The sequence below is a fragment of the Physella acuta genome, unplaced genomic scaffold (genome assembly GCF_028476545.2).
Source record: "Physella acuta isolate Inbredline_101_S28 unplaced genomic scaffold, ASM2847654v3 ptg000562l, whole genome shotgun sequence".
Classification (NCBI taxonomy): Eukaryota; Metazoa; Mollusca; class Gastropoda; family Physidae; genus Physella; species Physella acuta.
The window spans coordinates 266567-290923 of record NW_026732081.1 but is presented as its reverse complement, the minus strand read 5'-3'; the positions used below and the strand labels follow the sequence as shown (position 1 = coordinate 290923).

Genomic DNA, 24357 nt, shown 5'->3' with positions numbered 1-24357 from the left:
ATATTTGCTCTTGTTCATTCTTTGGCGATATACCTTCAGTGGCCAGGAATATGTGTTGGGGAGAGATTCAATTTTTCACACACACACACACACACGCACGCACACACACACACACGCACACTCACTCACTCACTCACACACAAACATACGCATACACACATGTATTTGTTTATATGTAATGTTATATATATATATATATATATATATATATATATATATATATATATATATATATATATATAAAACATATAGTCCATTTATATATAGACTTACGGGTATTTTGGAAGAGTTTAACTTGCAAATATTATTTAGGCCTAGTAATGGATGTTACCAAAAATATCAAATCTCTATATTTATGTACACATTACGTGTTATTGAATTAGTAATTTTGCAGCATGTTTTTGAGAGGTCTACTAAATTTTTGTGGACGTCCATAATGGGGGGGGGGGAGGTTCGCTTGTGGACTGGGGAGGGGGGTCTAAAATTTCAATTTTTTTGTGTACGTCATAAATGGATGACCCCTAATATTAAATTAAATTACGCATTAAATATAACAAAACTCTTCTATGTATAAAGCTAAGTTATTCATTTTAAAACTAATTTAGATAATTTAGGCAGCGAGAGTGCTGTCCCCTTAAAGCGGAACTGCATATTTCCATAGAGACTAGCCATTTTATGTAATATGTAGAGTTTATCAGTCAAGATCGGCACAGAATAATGTCCAATTCTTGCATCGGACGTTAAAATCTTTTCATTTAGGTCTATTCTATCGGATGCATACATATCTCATGATATACACTTAATCTATACGGTCAACTGCTGAATAAAAATGAGTACGACGGACAGAACACAAAGTCAAAGGTAAATAGTTAATAGGGCCTATAAATTTAAAATTAAGGAAGGTAATCTATCGTTTTGGGTACGTAAAATCGCCCGCGGCTATTAATGTACGAAAACGTTACCTCATTGTCAAGACTTTAATAGAAGTATATTGTCATATGTTTGTGTCAAATAATATAAATAAATAAATAATAGGTAAAATCTTAGTTTAGCGTCGTAAATTCCAACGTAGCTAGTAATGTGCGATGAAGGTAACTAATGAATATTTCTTTCATTTGGCCATATTTATGTCATATTTTACATAATATAACAGATAATTGAATAACAAATCACAATCTAAGACCAAACCAGTCATAAATATCCTGGAATAAACTTTAAACTACCCCGTTCGAGACAACAATGAGTAAACACAAGCAGCGGCCATGTTTCAAAAACAATAATAGACTAGTTTCCCTTGAAAAATTGTCTATTCGCATGTCTTTTGTGTTGATTTTGTGGTTTAATATGCTTGTTTTGTATTGTTTTAATATATGCCTGGGGGTCGTCCATAAATGACGTCACACTCGTAGGGGGAGTGGGGTCCGTAATTTTGTGACGGTGTGTGGTGAGGGGGAGGGGTTCAGATGGTGCGACGTCACACTTTTGCATTATAAAAAAGCAATGTTAGAAAACGAATTTTAGACGTTATTTTGCGTTTTAGATAACTGTTTATAAATTGTAATAGTTTAGACAAGATTTTGGAAAAATATCGATGTTTTAAAAAAAATTACGGACCCCCCCCCCCCTCCCCCTACGAGTGTGACGTCATTTATGGATGACCCCTTATGACTTGTTGTGACATTGACAACAAAAATATGACGGAGGTTGGGGTTTAATTAAGGTAAAGAGAAGTAAAAAGAATGTCATAAGTTACGATAGAATCACTAATTGATGAAAAGAAAAACCTGAAATGAAAATAGTGAACATTCAAACAATAAGAAAAAACTCAAACTATATAGTAATAGTAAGATCAAATAAACATTAGTAAAAAAAAACGTGATTTAAAACATGGATACAAGTTGCATCTCACAATGCTTCTAGAATTAATAAAATTATTTGTTAGGAGATTCAGTTTTTAAAGAGCAGAATTTAAAAAAAAAATGCTTTGTTATACGGACTATACAACAAGACAATCATATTTAAATACATTTTCATACGAATAGAAATGAAAGGGAAGCTACTCTAAATAACATTTTCTTAAGATGGCTGCTGTTTTTAATAGCAAATTTACTATCTCGAACAGGGTTGATAAAAATTAATTTCAGGATATTTAAATTGATTTAACCATAAATGGTGATCTATTATTCAATTATTTATAATATTTTATCAAAATATACGAAAATATACTCATATTTAATGACATATTCATTATTGCACTCTCTCCTACATTACTAGTTTTGGCCGAATTTACGACGCTAAACTAAGATTTTACCATAATAAACCTAAATCAATGGCTAAATATATCGATATAGGCCAGAAATTAACTTTAAACAGCAGTGTCTGAGAGCAAGATTTGCTATATATTAACTATATAAGTAGCAGCCATGTGTAAAATAGAGTGGTTTCCCCCTGAATCTGGCGCTATAAGCTTATAAAAATAAAACTTAGACAAGATGGCTGCTATAGCAAATGTGCATGGTTGCATCTGTTGGAAAAATCGCTAGTCTTCATTTATTACTGAAAAGTTTTAATTCAATTGTTTAAAAACAGGTACATAAATGAAACAAGGAAACATTTTTGTATTTTAAAAAACATAAATCCTCCTCGAAATGTGAAATACTTATTAAAATGTAAGGAGTCACCTGTTTTTCACATTACAAGTCGCGGGCGATTTTACGTACCTAAAACGACTAGTAATGTGAAAAACAGGTGACTCCTAAAATTTTAATAATTATTTCACATTTTGAGGAGGATTTATGTTTTAAAAAATACAAAAATGTTTCCTTGTTTCATTTATGTAGAATCTACCTGTTTTTAAACAATTAATTAAAACTTTTCAGTAATAAATGAAGACTTTCGATGTTTCCAACAGATGCAACAATTCTTATTTACTAGATCTATAGCAGGCAACTTCTTTAAGTTTTTTGGAAAACTTATAACGCGAGATTCAGGGGAAGCTACTCTAACTTACAAGTGGCTGCTTTTTATATAGCAAATCCTGCTCGCAAACACTGCTGTTTAAAGTTAATTTCTTGCCTATATTGATTATTGATATATTTAGCCATTGATTTAGGTTTATTATTCATTTATCTATAATATTTGACACAAATATATCACAGTATACTTCTATTAAAGCCTTGACAATGAGATAACTTTTTCATACATTACTAGCCGCTGGCGAATTTACGTACCTAAAACGATAGATTACCTAGATGCTATATAAATATTAACTAGAGAGTACAGGCCTATCCTATAGTTAGCTACTAACTAGATCTAGGCAATACCCCCCTCATTTATAAAAAATCTTGAAAGTAAAAAAGTCCAAGTGACACCACCACTGCAGGTCCTTCTACTGCGAATAGACTACTTCGACTAGTCTAGACTTACAACATGAAAGTATGTGCATATTCTAGATCAGGGGTCTCCAAAATACGGCCCGCGGGCCGGATGCAGCCCGCGAAGTCTTCTCATCCGGCCCGCGGAGATCTTTTTGTCCACGGAAAAAACATTTGTTGATGATGGCTGAGGAACTTTGCCCAGAAAAATCAAAGACATGCCTGGAAGAAACTGGCCCCCGAACTGAAATTTGATAGTCAATGCGGCCCTCGGACTGAAAAGTTTGGAGACCCCTGTTCTAGATGGTAATGAACAAATAAACAAAAATAATCTTTCATAAAAAACTAGCAGGAAAACATGTTTTTAGCCTAAATATTTACTTTTAGATTTTAGAGGGGATTTGAGCAGATTCTAAAATTAATATTTTTGCTATGAATTATAATTTTTTTTTCAGTGGATTAAGTATTTTTCGGTATGTATTAAGTAAATTCAAAGCATTGTGTTTGTTCCTTTTTTTATTTAAAATTTTATGTTTTAAAAATTACTTTTGAAATGTATTAATTCATTGTAAATAAATAAAGTTTCAAAAACTTAAAGAGACAAAATGAATAATGGAAACCAAAGTAATAATAAGCGAGCAAACTTTAAATATAACTTGCCACATTGACACATTTTCACATTTTTCAAAAGCCATAAAAAGTTTCCAAAAGAGTTGCCAAAGGTTTTGAAACAATTCTGGCACCAAATCAGTTTTGTCCTTAAATTTATTATGGAATATGTTAAACATATTATGGAATATGTTAAATTGAAATAATTGGAATACAAATTTAGCATACCCATTAATATTATTTTCATATACTGATTCAAACTTTGGAAAAATCTATTTCGTTGCTGCTATATAACTTATTTTTCTATAAAATGTAATATCTAAGCCTAATTAGTTTAATAAATGTACAAATAATAAATAAAAATAGAGGTCATACTTAAGCCCAAAAGTGCAAGCTTAAATTTTTTTTAAATGTACAGAAAAGAAGAAATTAAAATACATACAACTATAATTGTTTTTCTTTTTTAGGGGTGGGAGGGGGGGGGGGACGACACTGTCAGGTGCCGCAGCGGGGAGCACCAGACCGAGCAACGCCACTCAGTGGATGACTAGATCTGATCTAATATTAGCTAGACTCCAGACTTAAAAATTAAGAGTAGGTTAAGATAATATGTCAAAGACAAGGCAATCACCAGGCCTTCTTAAGTGATGACTAACAAGTAAATTATCTAACGTACTTAATTTTTTATTAATAAGATATACTTAAATCAGTTAGGACTGCCCAGTTAGTGAGTAATAGCTAATTTTAGTAATTACTAATTAGGGGATAGTTATAGAACTATATTTGATCATGTTTAAATCAGCCTAACTTTTAAAAAGTATTTCTACTGAGATCTTTAGTATATGTAGGTATTTCTTCTATACATGTGACACCACTTCATCTTTCAAGCAGCAACCAACATTTTTAAAGAATTTTTTAGCCTATATTTAAGTAACCTAATCATATTATGTTAATAAAAATATAAAATGCAGAATATCTAGTTACTAGTTAGGGACAGGTGAATTTACTTATTTCTTTCCTCAGCCAATTAACTGCTGGGTCATCAGAGCCACTGGGCACAAGCCATAGCTCTGAAATCGCCAAACCTACAATTGAAGCTCTTAGGTATCTTGAGGATATAGGTAATTTTTAAATTCATATTTAATCCTTTTCTTTATAAAAACTAATTAATCCTGTGTTTATGCATAAATATAATTCCAGTCAATGTAGAAGAAAACTAACCTTCTGTTATTTCAAAAAATATTTTCTTATTTATAGTGTAATTTGTATTTTAATTTTCCAGTGCCAGAAGAGGACTTCAAGTATGTGATGTTTGATGACAACCTTGTCACTGTGTCCGACACTGGCAAGGAGCTGGGAGAATTTACTGTCACTGTTGAGCCCACGCGCTACAAGGGACTGGAGTGTTTTCTTATCCACGCCAACAGTCACGGTAGTATAGACGGAGTTCCGTGTGGGACGTCTATAGTTTGTCATGTGTCCAAGTGTTTGGAAACTTTAGAACAGCAGCACCATGAGTATGTAAAGGTAAGGATTTCAAATTTTTTTTTTTTAATTTTTTTTTACTGATAGTGTGACAGGTACAAATTAGTGGAGATTTACACAGTTCACACAAATATTTTATCTCTCCACTTATACATCTTAAGCAATTTTTAATTTCACAATTTTTATCTATATTATTGTTGGCTAAATACTGAGAAACCAATTTTGTTTTTCCAATAGTTGGACAATTGTCCATTAGACAGAAAAACTTTTCTTGTGCGACAGAGTGATAGCTATACTATGAATAGAATCATTGCACAAGGGGAGGTAAGTTAGATATATATTAAAATTTATTTTTCAAAATGCGTGACAAAAATATCATAGTCACATTATTAAGTATACATTTCAATCTCTTACTTCGGTTAAAAATTCACTTGTATTTTTTCTTTATAGGATGTTCAGCGCTCAACAAAATCTATTCCAGTAGAACACATGCGAGGTTTTATATCTGAAGGTTTGTGTTGTATGTTTACATGTCAGTTTTATATCTGAAGGTTTGTGTTGTATGTCAGTTTTATGTGTATAGAATTAAGTCATTTTTTTCTTTATCTAGACAGAAACAAATAATCAACAAGATTAACCACCTTTTATTTTAATTTGTAGGTTCTAACCTGCTCCTACATCGACTGCTCATTGAGAAATCTATGGAATATGATTTACAATTCATTTCTTTTGACTCTGAAACAAACTTGTGTCCTGTAATATATGTGAGTTTTTTTTTCTATTTGTTAATTAAAAAAGTAGGGGTCGGCGTGGTCGAGTCGGTAAAGCTCATGGTTGCTAAACCGAAAACTCTCGAGTTCGAACCCTCGGGCAGATGAGGCTCGCTAGCTGGGGACAGCCACTCTTCTAGGAGAGACAACTCCAAAATTAAACAACTGCTGCCTTGTAGTTTGTTCTTGGTTGGACAAAGGCTATGGAAGCAAATCCAAAAAGAAAAGCAGGCTGAAATCGGAGTGAATGGCCTCAAAACCAGTTGACACGTAACGCTTAATTGTGTTGGAGGCGTGGTCGAGTCGGCAAAAAGCTGATGGTTGATAAATTCGAACGAAGTCTCGAGTTCAAACCTACTGGCAGATAAATCTCGACACTAATATCTTCAACACTAATAATTAAGAACGAAGAAGAAGAAAAAAGAAGAATTAAAAAAGTTATTTTTTTTTGTTACACCAGGTATTTATTTTTACCAAATTTTTTATTGGACAGAAAAGGTTGGATGAAAGAACACAGACAGTGGAAGATGTTGAGCTGAGAGTGTATGGGATAGAGAGAACAATCCACTCTATGGTTGATCTACCCACTACATGGCAGTCCTACTTTATGAAAGATGGGTGAGACTTATAAATTTATTACTTCTTTCAATATTAACTGCAGTTTCAGTAGCTGACTCTTTCTTATAAATCTGTTACTTTTTTCAATATTAGCAACTATTATTTCAGTAACTTCCTATATGAACTGACACAGTATCAGAAAGATTTTGTTGAAGATAATTTTATTCTACTTTGTTTTACCCTTACTGTCTGGGTAATAAAAACATTTTTACCCACCATATTTACATGCTAAATGACAACACATTTTTCAATCATACATTTTTTAAAAATAATTGTTTTAAAATATATAACTTCATTAAGAAAATATATGAGATAATAGTCTTAGGTTTTTTATTCTTGTGTCAAATTAGTTTAATCAATTACAATATACAATAGATAAAAATAATGCCAAATCTAGAACAAATTTAAACGAAACCTCAACATTTTAATTGTTATTTAAATAAAAGCATGTTAAAAATATTTTTAAAAAGTATACCATATCACTGGCAGAACTCTCTTTTCCAATATCACTAATTGATTTACATTTAACTCCAAACCCAATAATTGGCATTTAGCCTATTTAGTTTTGAATTCACTAACTATATTGCCCATGATTCCTAAAAGGTTTCAGAACTAGAAGCAAGCTGTGAATGTGATAAAACATAAGCCTGTTGTACATAGATTTAAAATTAATTGATTTAATCTGTTTTACCATTTCCTCCCTTTAGCCATCTAACAAATCGGGTTCAAATAGGATCACCAGTAACAATGAAATTAGCTAAAGTCCCGTTAAGAATTGAAAGAGGTTAGTAAAGGCAATTAGCATATTTCTTTATCTAAACAAATGACTGAGTTAAGCTACTGAAATATCTAACTAAATAAAACATTGATTTAATTGTTTTAACAAATTGTTTGTGTAGATGAAGAAACACCAAAGCCAGTGTTTATTTAATTGTTTTAACAAATTGTTTGTGTAGATGAAGAAACACCAAAGCCAGTGTTTATTTAATTGTTTTAACAAATTGTTTGTGTAGATGAAGAAACACCAAAGCCAGTGTTTGAGAAAAAAGAGCTCAACTGGGAGGAAGACATGCAGCTTCACTCCAGGTTTCTAGACAGGAAGGTAAGTCAGGTGTCTCTGTCTTGTCTTCATGGACATCTCTCTATCTTGTTCATCATGTCACTGTGACATCATCTCCTGTTTTAATTAAAACTCTAATTTTGAAAATACTAATGCTACAGTTTTTAACCATGGTGATTTTTTATTTAATTTTTTTTTGTGAATAGAACTTTTTAACCAACACATATAATTTTTAATGCATACTTGAAAAAAAAACATTTTGCTTCCATGTAATTGTTTATTGCAAACCTTTTTTTTATTGAAAATAAATTTAGCATCAAAACAGTTTGCTTTACAAAGTCAGAAGTTTCTATTAAAGTTTTAAACTGTTGTGATTGTCTTTAATTTTGTCATTGATTCAAATTTCTACTGACCCCAACACTGTTGTGATTGTCTTTAGTTTTGTCATTGATTCAAATTTCTACTGACCCCAACACTGTTGTGATTGTCTTTAGTTTTGTCATTGATTCAAATTTCTACTGACCCCAACACTGTTGTGATTGTCTTTAGTTTTATCATTGATTCAAATTTCTACTGACCCCAACACTGTTGTGATTGTCTTTAGTTTTGTCATTGATTCAAATTTCTACTGACCCCAACACTGTTGTGTCTGACAGGAAGAGCTCAAGGGTGACCACGCCACTTACATGCGCCACCACCCAGAACTTCGGGCGCTACTTGCAGACTTCCTACAGTTCCTGCTCCTACGTAAACCTGATGACATCCTAGCCTTTGCTGCCAATTATTTTGCTGCTTTCTCAACTTCCATGCCTGACCCATCCCCATACCTGGCTTCCAACGCACCTGTACCTTTCCCAGACAGCCACACCAATGCAAAGATTGAAGAGCTGAGAACTCCCATGAGATAAATTTTCCATTTTCATTGTTATCTCCCCTTAACTTAACAGTTTAAAAAAAATTCCAAAATTGTTTGATGGTTTCCCTTGTTGACTGCTAGACAAACATCTTCCTATAAATATGGAACTAGACTTAAGAATGCAGTTTAAGTATTTTATACTATTTGTGATTATATAATAAATATTTAAGAAGCTTATCATAAAAAAAGTTAATTATCTGTTTACAACAAATCAATGCATTGACTAACAGGTGATACAATATGGTACACCAGCATAATAAATTGTAGATGTGTTGTATATGAGTTGTGATGGATGTAGAAACATATACAGCTATCTGTGATGACTTGAAGACAATTGAATGGCTGTTTCTCATCCCATTTTATCTGTATAAAAAATGTATTTATATATGCAACCCTTTATCTTAACCTCTTTTAACCTCATAATATTAAGCACACACATTATAATTTAGGAGCTATTTAATTTATATATTCATTGTAAACTTTTGTTTACTTACTCTTATCAGTATGGTTGTAAATTTGTCTATGCATATTCTATAGTTGGAATATTTGAACATGAATTTCAAACCTTTTGTAATGATATTATTGCATCAAGTACTAATTATGAAAAATGACATTTTAAAAAAGTAAGGCTTACCAGTGGATTGGTAATATTACTGTTTTTACACAGGCAAGAGCTCGTAATTTTATAAAGTAATTCTTAATGTGTCGATCATAATTTTAAAAAGTAATTCTTAATGGGTCAATCATAATTTTAAAAAGTAATTCTTAATGTGTCAATCATAATTTTAAAAGTTGGTCTTTTTGACCAGGATAGTTTTATATTTTATACCAGCTTAATAGAGAGCAGTGATAGTTATGGGCTGTGCCTTTGCCGTCCAGTTAGTGGACTTTAAAAAAAAAACTAGGTTGTGATTGTTGTGAAAGAAAAGTATTTTTCTTATAAATTATTTTAATAGCAGTATTTGAAAAACTGTTCCATGACCTATTTTAGAATTTTTAAATGTTAAATTACTTCCCCTGAATGTTGTTGATTTTTGTTCCCCCCTAACATTATGCAGGCTTATTTGTTAAATACCTAACATTCGATTGGTTGGGGTACAGAAGGGGATGCCACATTGGGTTAAAAGATTAACCTTGACATTGGTAAGGGTAAAGTGTAGGGGAGGGGGTCAACATTAGGTTAAAAGATTAACCTTGACATTGGTAAGGGTAAAGTGGGGTGGTCAACATTAAATTAAAAGATTGACATTGGTTGGGGAATCAATAAGGCAAATTTATTTTCTTAGAGGGGGGAGACCAGTTACTGAAAGAGGCCAAGCTTAAGTTTTAAAAAATTCTGATGGGTTTCAGCGGTGGTGGTGTTGGAGGGGGGGGGGTGTCAGCATACCCTTGTGCCAGCTGTACTAAGTGTAAACTACTAGTCAAGGGAGACCATATTTATTGAACCAAAACAAGGTGACCACTCACCCCCTCCCCACCTCAGCCTAGTTGTAAACTTTACAATGTTACCATGTCCACATCTTGATATTTTGATCCCCCAGCCATACCTAGTTTCTACCATCACTTGTGTACATTTGCTTCACTAAAAATTTGGTTATTCAATGTTTTAAACAATCCTTCAATAAAAACATGAAGCATGTTTGAAAACAAACATTTTAAAAATACATATATTGTTCATTTGTCTTTTATAACTTGCTTTTAGCGCTCTGTATAGTATCTCTGTAAAGTACTTCTGTTCAAGTTTGTTTTCTTGTTTTACTAAAAACCTTCAGTTTGTTCAGTACAAAACACAATTTGGCATCAGCACATAAAACATCTAGGTAAAATATGTAACCAATAGTAACATATCTGGAGATTCTATAGACTTTTTGATGCAACTAGTAATTAAAAACATAAATAACAGAAACATCTAAAAATAAGGTTAAAGTTCTTTTAGAAATTTATTAGCATACAATATAAATTATAACAATCAAAATCATAAATAGATCTATGTAATTGAGTACATCAATGTTTTAAGTTTGATATAAATGATTCTATAAATACAGTATCCTAACTTATAAAAGTTAAATTATTTACAATGGATTTCACTTAAAATTTCCAGAATGATTTCTTCTTCTTCTTGGGTGCTTTCTTTGATTTCCCGGCGTCCGCGTCTTTCGGTGCCTCGGCGTCACTGGCGTAAATATCGCCTGAGATGATCGTCTGCGTCTCTTTCGCGTTCTGGTCGACTTTAGCCAGAGCTGCTTTTTTAGCAAGTTGGGCCAGCTGAAGATAATTTTAGTATTACAGTTTTTTTTTTAATTTATAAATTTTAAAAAAATTGAACGTTATAAGTTGAATACAAGACGTCTACCCTACACAGTTAGAAACAAAAGGCCTATAGTTTACGTGAAGAGGTGGGATTCTATTCGAACTCTACACCGTTAAACGTGTAAGCTCTGACTAGGCTAGTAGTTTCAGAACAAAATTATGCAAGTGTCTTTAGTAACCATGTTTGAATTGAAGATAGACTACGAGTATAAACACAAGATTCGGCTTCTTGTGAGCAGTAAGCTTCGTGTATAACTTGAAACAATTTAGAGGGGAAACTTTATTCACTTGAACGAAAACAACTACATAAGGACATCACCACGAAAGAGCAATAGTGACTTAGCATTCAAACAACTTTAGGGTCTAGTGAGCACAGTCAAAACAAGAAAATTAAGATTGTATGGGTGTGTCACACGAAAATTAAGATTGTATGGGTGTGTCACATGAAAATTAAGATGGTGTGTGTGTGTCACATGAAAACTAAGATGGTGTGGGTGTGTCACACGAACACTAAGATGGTATGGGTGTGTCACACGATCACGGCCTATCCAAAACAATAATACAGTGCGCTATGACAGGAGGGAGAAGACGTCATTGGTTGGAGGACATAGTGTTTGGACAAGGATGCCCGATGCAGGACCACTCAGGGCAGCAGAGGACCGAGACAGATGGCAGAAAATTATTAGAAATCTTTGGTGCCCCAGCGAGGGTGTGGGGAAATTGCGAGACGCGAAAAGCGAAATGGCGAGGCGGGAAAATGCGAGAAGGTAATGCGAGACATACCTGCGGAATTAAGGGTAAATAGCGAGACACTTTTTGCGAAAAAAAAGTTTTTTTTCCATCTTTATTTATTTAAATTATTTTTTTTTTGTTTTTAAATAAACAAGCATTTAGCCATACCCTTTAACACGAGTGTTGTATGTTGTCATTTTTATCTAGATTTTATTATATAGATAGATACTAAGACTTAACTAAGAAGATAGAAAGATCTATATCTAGATCTATCTATTTAAAAATCGTAACATCGTTGCTGTGCTATTGTCATCGCCCGCTCTCGTTTGCGAGAGGAAAATCCCGTCTCAGTCGGAATCTATCTATATACTACTAAAAGTCAAGTTTGTTTACATGTTTGAATATTTATTTGTTTTTTTGTTTGTTTTTTTGTTTGTTTGTTTGTTTGCCTGATCGACTATTGTGATATGTTCGACTCAATCTGGATAGCTGTAAAATAGTGTGTAGGTAGAGAATAATTTTTTAATGCAGACAGACTGTTAATCACACATTTATTTAAAGACGTTAATTAATTTATTGATTTATTCATACGCAGAATAACCCATTTTTTTAAAAAAGATTAAAACGACCACTACACTCGGCGGGACCGTGACGTCACAGGTTTTTGTTTACTCTTTAGTACAATAAAATGGCGGCGTCTATCGAAGAAAATTGTGTTCCCATTCAAAAGTTTAACGCGTTCTAAATCTAATTTTCTGCCGGTTATAACTTTAACAATACGTCAGTTTGCTGTATTTATTACGTTCCAACACTTATATCAATTTTAAACTGTCTTTTTTCATTTAGTTTTACAATAAATTTCTCTAGATCTAAAGATCAGCTGTCGAAGGAAAGTTATGAATCTAGCCTAGATCTAGATCTAGCCTAGATCTAGGTCACTAGACTCAATGTAAATTCTAGATCTAGACTTAATGTAAATTCTACATCTAGAATCTATTTCAGGCCTTAATACATCTAGAATCTATTTCAGGCCTCAATTATTTTATATAAATCTTTGTTTGGCTAATTTAAGATAAAATTTAATTTGAAAGTTACTAGATTCCACTACTAGACTTAGATCTAGATCTATGCGCGGAGACTCAAAAGTATAGTATAAAAATTCATTTGTGACGTCACGAGTAAATAGCTAAGTTGATAGCGTAGTCCGCTCTCATGTAGGTGGCACAGGTTCTAGACCAATATGTCAATGATCTTTTTTTTTCAATTTTTTTTTTATATGTGAATGATAAAGTTGCCTATCTGAACTTGGCAGGATACAGGGCAGGTGAAGTAGAGTTCATCTGTTTCTTTGTCCTAAGCATATGAAAGGATAGTGTGGTCAGAGACATGCTCGGCTGGAATCGTTTTTTAAACGATAAAAACATGTTGTCTGAGACTTGGCGGGACACTGGGCAGGTGAAGTAGAGTTGAGTAGGTCACATGTGACGTCAGTATATGAAGGGATAGTCCGAAATCGGTGTTTTCGGTGTTTTTAAAAGATAAGAAACATATTTTTGAATGTGGGGTCTGTTTTTTGTGACGATAAGTGACACTGCAGTAGCGTAGCGAGGAGGGGGGGGGGGCGGGAAGGGGAGGCGGGGGGGGGGGGGGCGGGGGGGGGGGGAAGGGGAGGTGGAAGGGGGTGGGGCGGGGGGGGGGGACATATGTTGGGGCGCCAAAATGGTTTGGAAAAATAAATTGAAAGGTTGAGGGGGGTTCAAATCGAAAGTTTGAGTGGGGGGGCGGGGGGGTGGGTGCACATCAAAAGTTTGAGGGGGGGGGGGGGGTTGAAAATCGAAATCTTGGGGGGGGGTGCACATCAAAAGTTTGAGGGGGGGGGGGTTGAAAATCGAAATCTTGGGGGGGGGGGGGGGGGTTAAAATCGAAAAGTTTGTCCCCGGGCGCCGGGAAGGCTCGCTATGCCTCTGAGTGACAGACGTGATGTTTTTTGATGGATGACCCCCGAAACCCACAGTTATCCAACGGATGACGGGTATTCTAGTCTATATACTACTAAAACTCAACTTTGTTTACATGTTTGAATATTTATTTGTTTCTTTGTTTGCCTGATCGAGTATTGTGATATGTTCGACTCTATCTGGAAAGCTGTAAAATAGTATGTAGGTAGAGAATATTTTTTTAATGCAGACAGACTGTTAATCACAAATTTATTTAAAGACGTTAATTAATTTATTGATTTATTCATACGCAGAATAACCCATTTTTTTTTAAAATGTTAAAACCTTGACTAAACTTTGTGGGAATAGTGACGTCACAGGTTTTTGTTTACTCTTTAGTACAATAAAATGGCGGCGTCTATTGAAGAAAATTGTGTTCCCATTCAAAAGTTTAACGCGTTCTAAATCTAATTTTCTGTCGGTCATAACTTTAACAATACGTCCGTTTGCTGTATTTATTACGTCCCAACACTTATATCAATTTTAAACTGTCTTTTTTCATTTAGTTTTTCAATAAATTTCTCTAGATCTAAAGATCAGCTGTCGAAGGAAAGTTATTTATAGATCTAGATCTAGAATCTAGGTCAAATCAAATCTAATTTTCTGTCGGTCATAACTTTAACAATACGTCCGTTTGCTGTATTTATTACGTTCCAACACTTATATCAATTTTCAACTGTCTTTTTCATTTAGTTTTACGATAAATTTCTCTAGATCTACAATCTGTCCAAGAAAGTTATTTATTTATTTATAGATCTAGATCTAGAATCTAGGTCAAATCAAATATTTATTGATTATAGGCCTAAATACAATCCAAAAAAAAAGAGACTTAAGCAAACCAGTCGTAGATCTAGAATATAGATAATTCTATTCTATCTAGATTTAGATAATAGTGATTTTCTATATACTAAACTATTTTAGACCTTTATTATTTTATATAAATCTTTGTTTGGAATATGGTAATTTTGAAATGCTCGCTCCGGGCCCATCAGCGTAGCTAATGATTAGATCTAGATCTAGATTCTAGATCTAGCAAGAAAAACTAAACTTAAGACTTAAGCAAACGAGTCGTAGAATCTAGATCTAGATCTAGATAATTCTATCTAGATCTAGATAATTTCAGACCTTCTTTATTTTATATAAATCTTTGTTTGTATAGCTATGAAATATGCTAATTAGGAAATGCTCGCTCCATGGCCTCTATTTGCATAATTTAAGATTTATACGCGGCTTCTATACTGCTAATTTTGCAAAATTATGAACGTAAACTCTAGATATAGCTCAGTCGTAGATCTAGAATATAGATAATTCTATCTAGATTTAGATAATAATAAGTTTCTATGGAATTGGCTAATTTAAGATAAAATTTAATTTGAAAGTTAGTACTACTAGACTTAGATCTAGATCTAGAATCTATGCGCTTAAATCAAGTTGCATAAGTATAGTATAAAAATTCACTTGTGACGTCACGTGTAAATAGCTAAGTTGGTAGCGTAGCCCGCTCTCATGTGGGTGGCACAGGTTCTAGACCAATATGTCAATGATATTTTTTTTTTTTTTTTTAGATGTGAATGATAAAGTTGCCTATCTGAACTTGGAAGGATACAAGGCAGGTGAAGTAGAGTTCATCTGTTTCTTTGTCCTAAGCATATGAAAGGATAGTGTGGTCAGAGACATGCTCGGCTGGAATCGTTTTTTAAACGATAAAAACATGTTGTCTGAGACTTGGCGGGACACTGGGCAGGTGAAGTAGAGTTGAGTAGGTCACATGTGACGTCAGTATATGAAGGGATAGTCCGAAATCGGTGTTTTCGGTGTTTTTAAAAGATAAGAAACATATTTTTGAATGTGGGATCTGTTTTTTGTGACGATAAGTGACACTGCAGTAGCGTAGCGAGGAGGGGGGGGGGGGCGGGAGGGGGAGGCGGGGGGGGGGGGGGGGGGGGGGGGGGAAGGGGGGCGCGTGGGGGGACATATGTTGGGGCGCCAAAATGGTTTGGAAAAATAAATTGAAAGGTTGAGGGGGGTGCAAATCGAAAGTTTGAATGGGGGGGGGGGGGGGGTGCACATAAAAAGTTTGAGGGGGGGGGGGGGGTGCAAATTGAAATCTTGCGGGGGGGGGGGGGGTTCAAATCGAAAAGTTTGTCCCCGGGCGCCGGGAAGGATCGCTATGCCTCTGAGTGACAGACGTGATGTTTTTTGATGGATGACCCCCGAAACCCACAGTTATCCAACGGATGACGGGTAGTCTAGTTAATTTTAAAAATCTAGCCCGCTCATGTTTATACAAACGTGAGCTGTGTCATTGTGAATTGGTTTAATCTTGTCAGCAGGAGAGATATTCTGCAACATGTATTTACCAGAGGCGTAGCGACCCTTCCCGGCGCCCGGGGACATACTTTCCATTTGGCGCCCCCTTGGGAGCAAATTTTCGATTTGCACCCCCCCTCGAACTTTCGATTTCCACCCCCCCCCCCCTCGAGCTTTTCATTTGCACCCCCCCTCAAACTTTCAATTTGGCGCCCCCCCCCTAAGGTCGGCGTCCGGGGACATATGTCGCCCCCCCCCCCCCCCCCCCCCCCTCGCTACGCTACTGGTATTTACGGATTTTTGTACTTGCAAAAAGTGTAAAAGTGTAGACAATTCTAAAAAGTGCAATTTTTTTTTTAATTAAGTAATTTTAATTACAAAAAAAATTTACAAACAAAATCTTCTGAAACAGTCCTAGCACTACTCAAACACACGTCGTCAGACCATCTTTCACACATAGTACATCCAACCCCACTCACATTTATACTGTGCTAACACAGAACACGAATATGAACAGAATGAAAAAAAAAATGTGCGTTTGTAGATAAACTGAATAAAGTCCGCTATCGACAAAACTACCATTTAATAAAAGGGGTCATCCATAAATGACGTCACGCTTTTTTGACGATTTTTACCCCCCCCCCCCCCCCCCACTAAAATAACGTCACACCTCAGCCTACAACCCCCTTCAAAATTGCAGTTGAATTTTTTTTAAAACATCGATATTTTCCCAAAATCTTGTCTTATTTCTGTCCAAATAGAGTATTTTAATCAATTCCTATTACAATTTATTAAAACAGTTTTCTAAACCGCGAAATATCGTCTAAAATTCTTTTTATAACATTGCTTTTTTATAGTGTGACGTCACAATATCTAGCCCCCCCCCCCACCCCCCACCCTCCTCATCATAACACATTTCTATGCCACAATACAAAATATGTTTGCGGCGGCAGCGGATTCGGGCTCGGTGATCTTCAAAGACGGTAAATCAGGCGGTCTCGGCGTTCCACACAAAAGACAGAAGTTCATCTATCGTCGGCGGTATTTCCGTCGGTTTCGAACAAAGTGGTATTCTAAGTCGACACAAAAGGTGGGGGGAGTTGACAAATCATCAGTATGTCTAGCGACGGAAAAAATCGGAAGTTTTAACAATGTAAACGAAACGTCTTTGAAGTCTGGACCAAATACCACTGAAAATCGGGTGCGGTAAATTTTTCGCAGAAATCTTCGCATTTCAACACCACCCAGCTTAAGTATCGGCTTATGGTAAAATGCGAGACAAAAAAGTCACGTGACCGACCGTTTTCGCGCCCTTCTCGCATTTTCCCCGCCTCGCCATTTCGCTTTTCGCGTCTCGCCATTTCGCTTTTCGCGTCTCGCAATTTCCCCACACCCCCCCCCCCCAGCGACCCCAATAATGGTTAAGGGAAAATCGATTGATATATAGAAACAAACGTCAACTGACCTTAAACTCGTGATCTTTACGCTTCATTTGTCTTCGCCGTCTAAAGGCCTGTAAGTCAGCAATACATAAAATTAATAGTGGAGTTGGAATTTCTATATGTGGCTAGATATCCGTTTATATGTGGCTAGATATGTGTTTAAATGTGGCTAGATATGTGCAGCAACACATATAATTATTAGTAGTTATATTATCTATATGTAGCAGGATATTATGTATGTGGGGATCAAAGCTCTTCTTTATAATTTTTATATTGTTACAATATTTATAGTCGTTAGCATATTTGTATGTGTAGTTACAACAATATTAGAGATATTAACATAAACTATGGATATAACAAAATGTCATATTTTGTATATTTCAATATAATGCAGATAAGCATGTTTGAATGATCATATATTAAAATTTAAATTCGTCGTTTCATCAATAGTAACGTGTAATGCCTATAAACTATCACAGCAGGAAGTGGTTGCTAAGGTGCATAGACTTCAGCATTTTTGAATGGTAGGTAATTTTCTTCCTGCTATCATTACAGCTTCTCTAATGAAATGCACATGTTTAACATCTCATCTAGTTCTAACGTCCGTTTAACATCTCATCTACTAATGTAGTCAACTAAAACTGAGCCGAAGCTATCCCCCCCCCCCCCAAACTAACCGTCAGCTGGATGTAGATGATGAAGATGGCGTGGAACAAGACGATGAGAATGACGAGGATCGTCTGAGCTATCTCGTCGTATGCCATGATCTTTGCCTTCTCTCTGAACCTGGACAGGTGGGTCATCATGGCGTTGACGAAAGCTTGGAATGCCAGGTAAATCAAGGTAAACACTACGTAGATATCCTGTAGGTAAACAAAACTATCTTACCATCTCTGATTAAGAAAAGATTATAATTTTCGCTATATAGATGATTGATTTGTTTCTTATTGAAAATGAATAAATACTACAGAACGGGGATGATTAGCGTTAGTGTAGTATACGGTATTTTATTTCAGTGATGTGTACAACGTTAACTTGTGTGATATGTTTTATTTACTAATGGAGGTCTAATTTTTAATAAAGGTTTACAACTTCAAATAGAGATTTTTAATTTTGAATGGGGATGTTTAAATTAAAAATGTGAATCTTTAATTTAAATAGGGTTGTTTGACTTTTAATGAGGAGGTTGAATTGAAATGAGGTAAACTGTAACGTGTGTGAGAGAGAGAGAGAGAGAGAATAGAGAGATACTCACCAGGTATGTCAAATAGGAAATAGTAGGCAGCGTTGCCTTGACAACCAGTTTAAACGCTACAGCCGTCAAAAACAGCATCAAGATTAGGGATAATCTATCGCTTCCGGCAGGGTCCATGGTCAGAACTGTCAGACTGAGACCTAGTATCAGGAGCTGGAGAGAAGTCAGTTATACAAAGTATGAAACATGTTTAAAACATTTACAGCGTATTTTACTAAAGATATAAGGACGATTTTTCTAGTTTGTAAAAGTATATATGCCTTAAATAAAGAAAGTGGCGCCACAAAGCGGGGTAATGGACCCCACAGGGTGACACCATCTAAGAGGTAGTCAAAGAAAGGATAGTCGTCATCCTAGGGTAGGGGAGGATGGAGGGATGTGACACCTGTTATATTTGTAATCAACGAGTTAATTTGTAATGTTGCGAAATTTAAATGAAAATGAATCACTAACGACTATGATTGCAAAATTCCAAAAGTAGAATCCTAGTCTTCTTCTGACATGCGCAGAGGCTAGTAAAACCGGATGTTTGGTGTTGTCCATGTGTTCCAGCGTCGTAAAGTCACGTGTCATCTCAACGTGGTGGTAAGCTCTCCATTCTTGGCTGTCCTGGAGGAAAGACATGTTTGTTAGAGCGAAGTTTTGATGGAACAAAAGCACAATTTTCGTTTGGAAGAAAAAGATCTTTGTAAGAACGGATTGTTGCTAGAATAAACAGATGTTTGCTGAAATAAACAGATCTCTGCTGCAATAAACAGGTATTTGATGAAGAAAACATGTCTTTTCTGGAATAAAGAAATATTTTCTGACGTAAATAGATCATTGCTAAATAAACAAATCTTGGTTGAAACAATTGGTTCATTGAACATTCAATAAGTTCGTAAAAAAAATGACATCCTAGAGAAGCTGATATGAAAGCTGATATCCAACAAGTACAAGACACTGACATCCAACAGAAGCTGATATTTAACAAGACACTGACATCCAACAGAAGCTGATATTTAACAAGACACTGACATCCAACAGAAGCTGATATTTAACAATACACTGACATCCTACAGAAGCTGATATTTAACAAGACACTGACATCATACAGAAGCTGATACTCAACAAGACACTGACATCCTACAGAAGCTGATATTCAACAAGACACTGACCTTTAAAGCTCGAACACTGACGTGGCTTGGATGAAAAAAATCTCCAACTAGTTCAATTTCATCCAAGGGGAGATCACTCGATAGTACGATGCTCAGCTCCTGCAAGATAACAATAAAAATTGAGGTTCAAACCAGCACATTTTACATTAGGAAGCACGCCTCTATCGGGAGGCACCGACTAGTGCAAGCGGAGATGCTAAAAGTAAACAGAAACATACAATAACATAATCAGCCTACATATATATGTACATTTTCATGTTGTGGTAACTACTTGGCACGTATGTCTAGATCATAGTGAGTGAGGGGAAAAAAGTAGAAATCACCGCACAGGGAGAAAGATACATAAAATGCCTGTGTAACCTTGAACACTGTGCTCACCTGGACGTCAAAAGGAAAATGCTGCAGCTCCAGATGCTCCTTGAAGAGACCAGACACGTGCCACATGTAGGTCAGCACGGGGTAGATTCGATCCTCCTCGTACTGGAGCATCATGGTCGACCTGTCGGAGTCCAGGCTTCCGATGACGTTCAGGATTTTAAGGCACGGGTCCCAGCATTGGTAGAACTCGACTTTCTGCAGTTGCTGCAGATATTAGAACTGGGTTACACAAACAGACAGACAGACACACACACACACAGACAGACAACCACACACAGACACATACAAGTAAACACAGCATCGATAGAACTCGACTTTCTGTAGTTGCTGCAGAATTACGGTTGGATTATACAAACAGACAGACAGACATACATACAGACACACACACACAGACCAGAGGCGTAATGACGGGGGGTGAGGGGTGCATATGTCCCCGGGGTGCCGATCCTAGGGGCGCCAGAATAAGCTCATTTTAGCGGCTATTTTTAATTATAAATATAAAAAAATATGTCGGGGGGAGGGGGGGGGGAAGGGGCGCCTCTGACACACACATACACGCAAACACAGCATTGGTAGAACTCGACTTTTTCCAGTTGCTGCAGTTATTACAGTTGGATTAGAGACAGACAGACAGACATACACACACACAGACACATACAAGCAAACACGGCATAGAACTCGAGATTCTCCAGTTGCTGCAGTTACTACAACTGGATTACACACACAAACACACCTACAGACACACAGACAGACACACAGACACAAACACACACACAACATTTGGTAGAACTCAACATTCTCCCGTGAGAAAGGTTTCGAACCCCTACCTCTTCAGACATGCCGGCAAACTGGCTCTCCGACCACTTGGCTTGTATGTAGACCTCGGCCTCAAACTGCTGGCTGATGGTGTCGATGTCGGAGATGCTGATAAAAATTACCTTGACCTCCACGTATTGCTGGGGTAGAGATACACAGGTATAGTGACCAGATATGTAAAGATACACAGGTATAGTGTCCAGATATGTAGAGATACACAGGTATAGTGTCCAGATATGTACAGATACACAGGTATAGTGTCCAGATATGTACAGATACACAGGTATAGTGACCAGATATGTACAGATACACAGGTATAGTGGCCAGATAAAACCCACCAATTAAGATTAAACACCACTTACCACTTCCCCATAATAGAAGCCACTAATGAAGGTTAAACACTACTTACCACATCCCCATAATAGAAGCCACTGATGAAAGTTAAACAATACTAACCACATCCATATAATAAAAGCCACTGATGAAGGTTAAACACTACTTACCACGTCCCCATAATAGAAGCCACTTATCGTACGCGGGGCGTGACTGGGCTTAGCCCCCTTCCTGACACTGGGCACGGGCTGATGCAGACTCGCCCCGCCCTCCCTGTTGACCAGAGACCTGACGCTGGCATGCAGGCCGCTGACCACCTGCGTCAACTTGTTGATGGCGTCCTTCATCTCCCTGGAGTTGCTGCTCAGATTCTTGCTGCTCTGCTGCTGGACAGCCACCATGTTCTGTAGGATGGTCTGGACAGGCAACTCCTCTTGGACTTCCGGTTTGGACCTCGACAGCTTCGCCTTTAGCGACTTCCCTGTCTCCGGCACGTCCATGGCGACGTCACTCAGCATGATGACGCCGTGGCGGTTATCGGTTGATATCCGGCGTTCATTCTGGTCGCGTATCTCAGATGACGTATCAGGCGCGAGCGGATTGTCGCTTCCTTGTTGCTCGAGCGTATCGGTTCTGAAAGAAAACATTTTAAAAACAATCAACACTGATTTAATAGGTTTGCTGATGTCAAACCAATATCTCGTGCAAACAAATAAAAATTCCAAAAAAAAAAAAAAAAAACTCACTGAATCCCCACGTGACCTTCGTCCAGCACTAACAGATCTTCATCTTCCTCAGCTGACCCACTCTGGAACCCGATGCCTGACCTGTTGGTATCCCTCCCCTTCCCAGCCACCTTGCGCACGTTGGCGCCGGTCTCCACCGTCTGGAAGGAACTGTCCGTCTTGTCGAAGCTCAACAGGTCCCTGCTGGTCTCGTGGTCAGCTGTGAAGAACGGGTTGACCTGTGAGAGAAGGTCACGTGGTAAGTGGTCGAGTGGATAGCGCAAGTACATGATTTCAGATGCGAACACAAATATATCAATGCCAGGTTCCTAGATTATTATCCAATAATCTAGGAAACAGGTGGATAAGGACTACGCTGGTGGATACTAAATACGCTGGTGGATAAGGACTACGCTGGTGGATACTAAATACGCTGGTGGATACTAACTACGCTGGTGGATAAGGACTACGCTGGTGGATACTAACTACGATGGTGGATAAGGACTACGCTGGTGGATACTAACTACGATGGTGGATAAGGACTACGCTGGTGGATAAGGACTACGCTGGTGGATACTAACTACGCTGGTGGATAAGGACTACGCTGGTGGATAAGGACTACGATGGTGGATAAGGACTAAGCTAGTGGATACTAACTACGCTGGTGGATGAGGACTACGCTGGTGGATAAGGACTACGATGGTGGATAAGGACTAAGCTAGTGGATACTAACTACGCTGGTGGATGAGGACTACGCTGGTGGATAATAACTACGCTGGTGGATAAGGACTACGATGGTGGATAAGGACTACGATGGTGGATACTAACTACGCTGGTGGATAAGGACTACGATGGTGGATAAGGACTACGATGGTGGATACTAACTACGCTGGTGGATAAGGACTACGATGGTGGATAAGGACTAAGCTAGTGGATACTAACTACGCTGGTGGATAAGGACTACGCTGGTGGATAAGGACTACGCTGGTGGATAAGGACTAAGCTAGTGGATACTAACTACGCTGGTGGATAAGGACTACGCTGGTGGATAAGGACTACGCTGGTGGATAAGGACTACGCTGGTGGATACTAACTACGCTGGTTGATAAGACCTACGACGGTACAATTTGAGGAAAAACATCGCATGAGACACTAAATCAACAGAAGGTAGATCAACTGTACTATCTCAAATTTAAATAGTAAGGGCTATTAGACTAAAAGATCTTGCTCAACAGATGCTTCAAAAAATAATAACAAAAAGATTGCTATTCTTATAACATTCGTTTTAGGAGGTAGTTTTTTAAAAATATATTAGAAAGTGTTAGATATTTGATATAGGCTACACAATGATTGTTTTTGTTATGTCGTTATCTTCAAAATTAATCAGAAACAGCCATAGAGCACAAGTTAGAATGTTAACAAATAACCACAGAGCACACTGAGAGCCTAAATGTTAACAAACAACCATGGAGCTCACTGTGTATTAGGATGTTAACAAACAACCATGGAGCACATTGAGATCCTAAATGTTAACAAACAACCATGGAGCACATTGAGAGCTAGAATGTTAACAAATAACCATGGAGCTCAATGAGAGCCTAAATGTTAACAAACAACCATGGGGCTCACCTCTTCCATGATTATTTCCTCCGACGACTCATCAGTAGAAGCTTCATCACTTTCGGACATTGAATCTTCCGTTGACGTCATTGTACAGCGCTTCTAACGGGTGGGTTATGGTAGTGATTAGCAATATAATTAACTAATATCTACGTTTGGTTTTCGTTTTCGTTGAAAGAATGGATAGGTCTACTCACATAGGCCTGTAAACAATAATTCAGTCATACCTACTTGTATGCAAAATAAACACATTCAATCATCATGTGTTGTGTATTAGAGCACCCATTAGGGTCAAATTGGTTATTGGACGATTTGCTATGTTGCAGTGGGGGGGGGGGGGAAGCTGTAGGGCCATGTGAGTATTTTAGATGTCACTACATTAATAATTTTTAATATAGATTCTAGATCTAGTCCATTTTTAGATCTAAATTTATTCAAATTTAATTCAAA

At 36.7% G+C, this 24357-nt stretch overlaps 2 protein-coding genes across 3 annotated transcripts; one reads left to right on the top strand and one right to left on the bottom strand.

The window, feature by feature from the left end:
• Nucleotides 1-642: 642 nt before the first annotated feature.
• LOC131946554 (ciliogenesis-associated TTC17-interacting protein) lies at nucleotides 643-10019 on the top strand. 2 transcript variants are annotated; one of them, XM_059307403.1, is made up of 11 exons: nucleotides 643-861; nucleotides 3830-3847; nucleotides 5007-5104; nucleotides 5266-5510; nucleotides 5706-5792; nucleotides 5919-5979; nucleotides 6129-6232; nucleotides 6732-6856; nucleotides 7564-7640; nucleotides 7870-7958; nucleotides 8573-10019. In XM_059307403.1, the coding sequence occupies exons 1-11, from the start codon at nucleotides 830-832 to the stop codon at nucleotides 8822-8824; spliced, it is 1188 nt and encodes a 395-aa protein (XP_059163386.1). In that variant the 5' UTR covers nucleotides 643-829; the 3' UTR covers nucleotides 8825-10019. The 2 variants fall into 2 exon arrangements, with proteins under 2 accessions (XP_059163386.1, XP_059163387.1); XM_059307404.1 differs by lacking the exon at nucleotides 3830-3847.
• An 812-nt stretch (nucleotides 10020-10831) lies between these two features.
• LOC131946512 (uncharacterized) lies at nucleotides 10832-23997 on the bottom strand. Its single transcript, XM_059307333.1, has 11 exons — nucleotides 23917-23997; nucleotides 22309-22616; nucleotides 21733-22195; nucleotides 21241-21369; nucleotides 20414-20617; nucleotides 20036-20134; nucleotides 19332-19487; nucleotides 18879-19031; nucleotides 18301-18486; nucleotides 17647-17694; nucleotides 10832-11097 (listed from the first exon to the last, which is right to left on the bottom strand). The coding sequence occupies exons 1-11, from the start codon at nucleotides 23995-23997 to the stop codon at nucleotides 10921-10923; spliced, it is 2004 nt and encodes a 667-aa protein (XP_059163316.1). The 3' UTR covers nucleotides 10832-10920.
• Nucleotides 23998-24357: the final 360 nt, after the last annotated feature.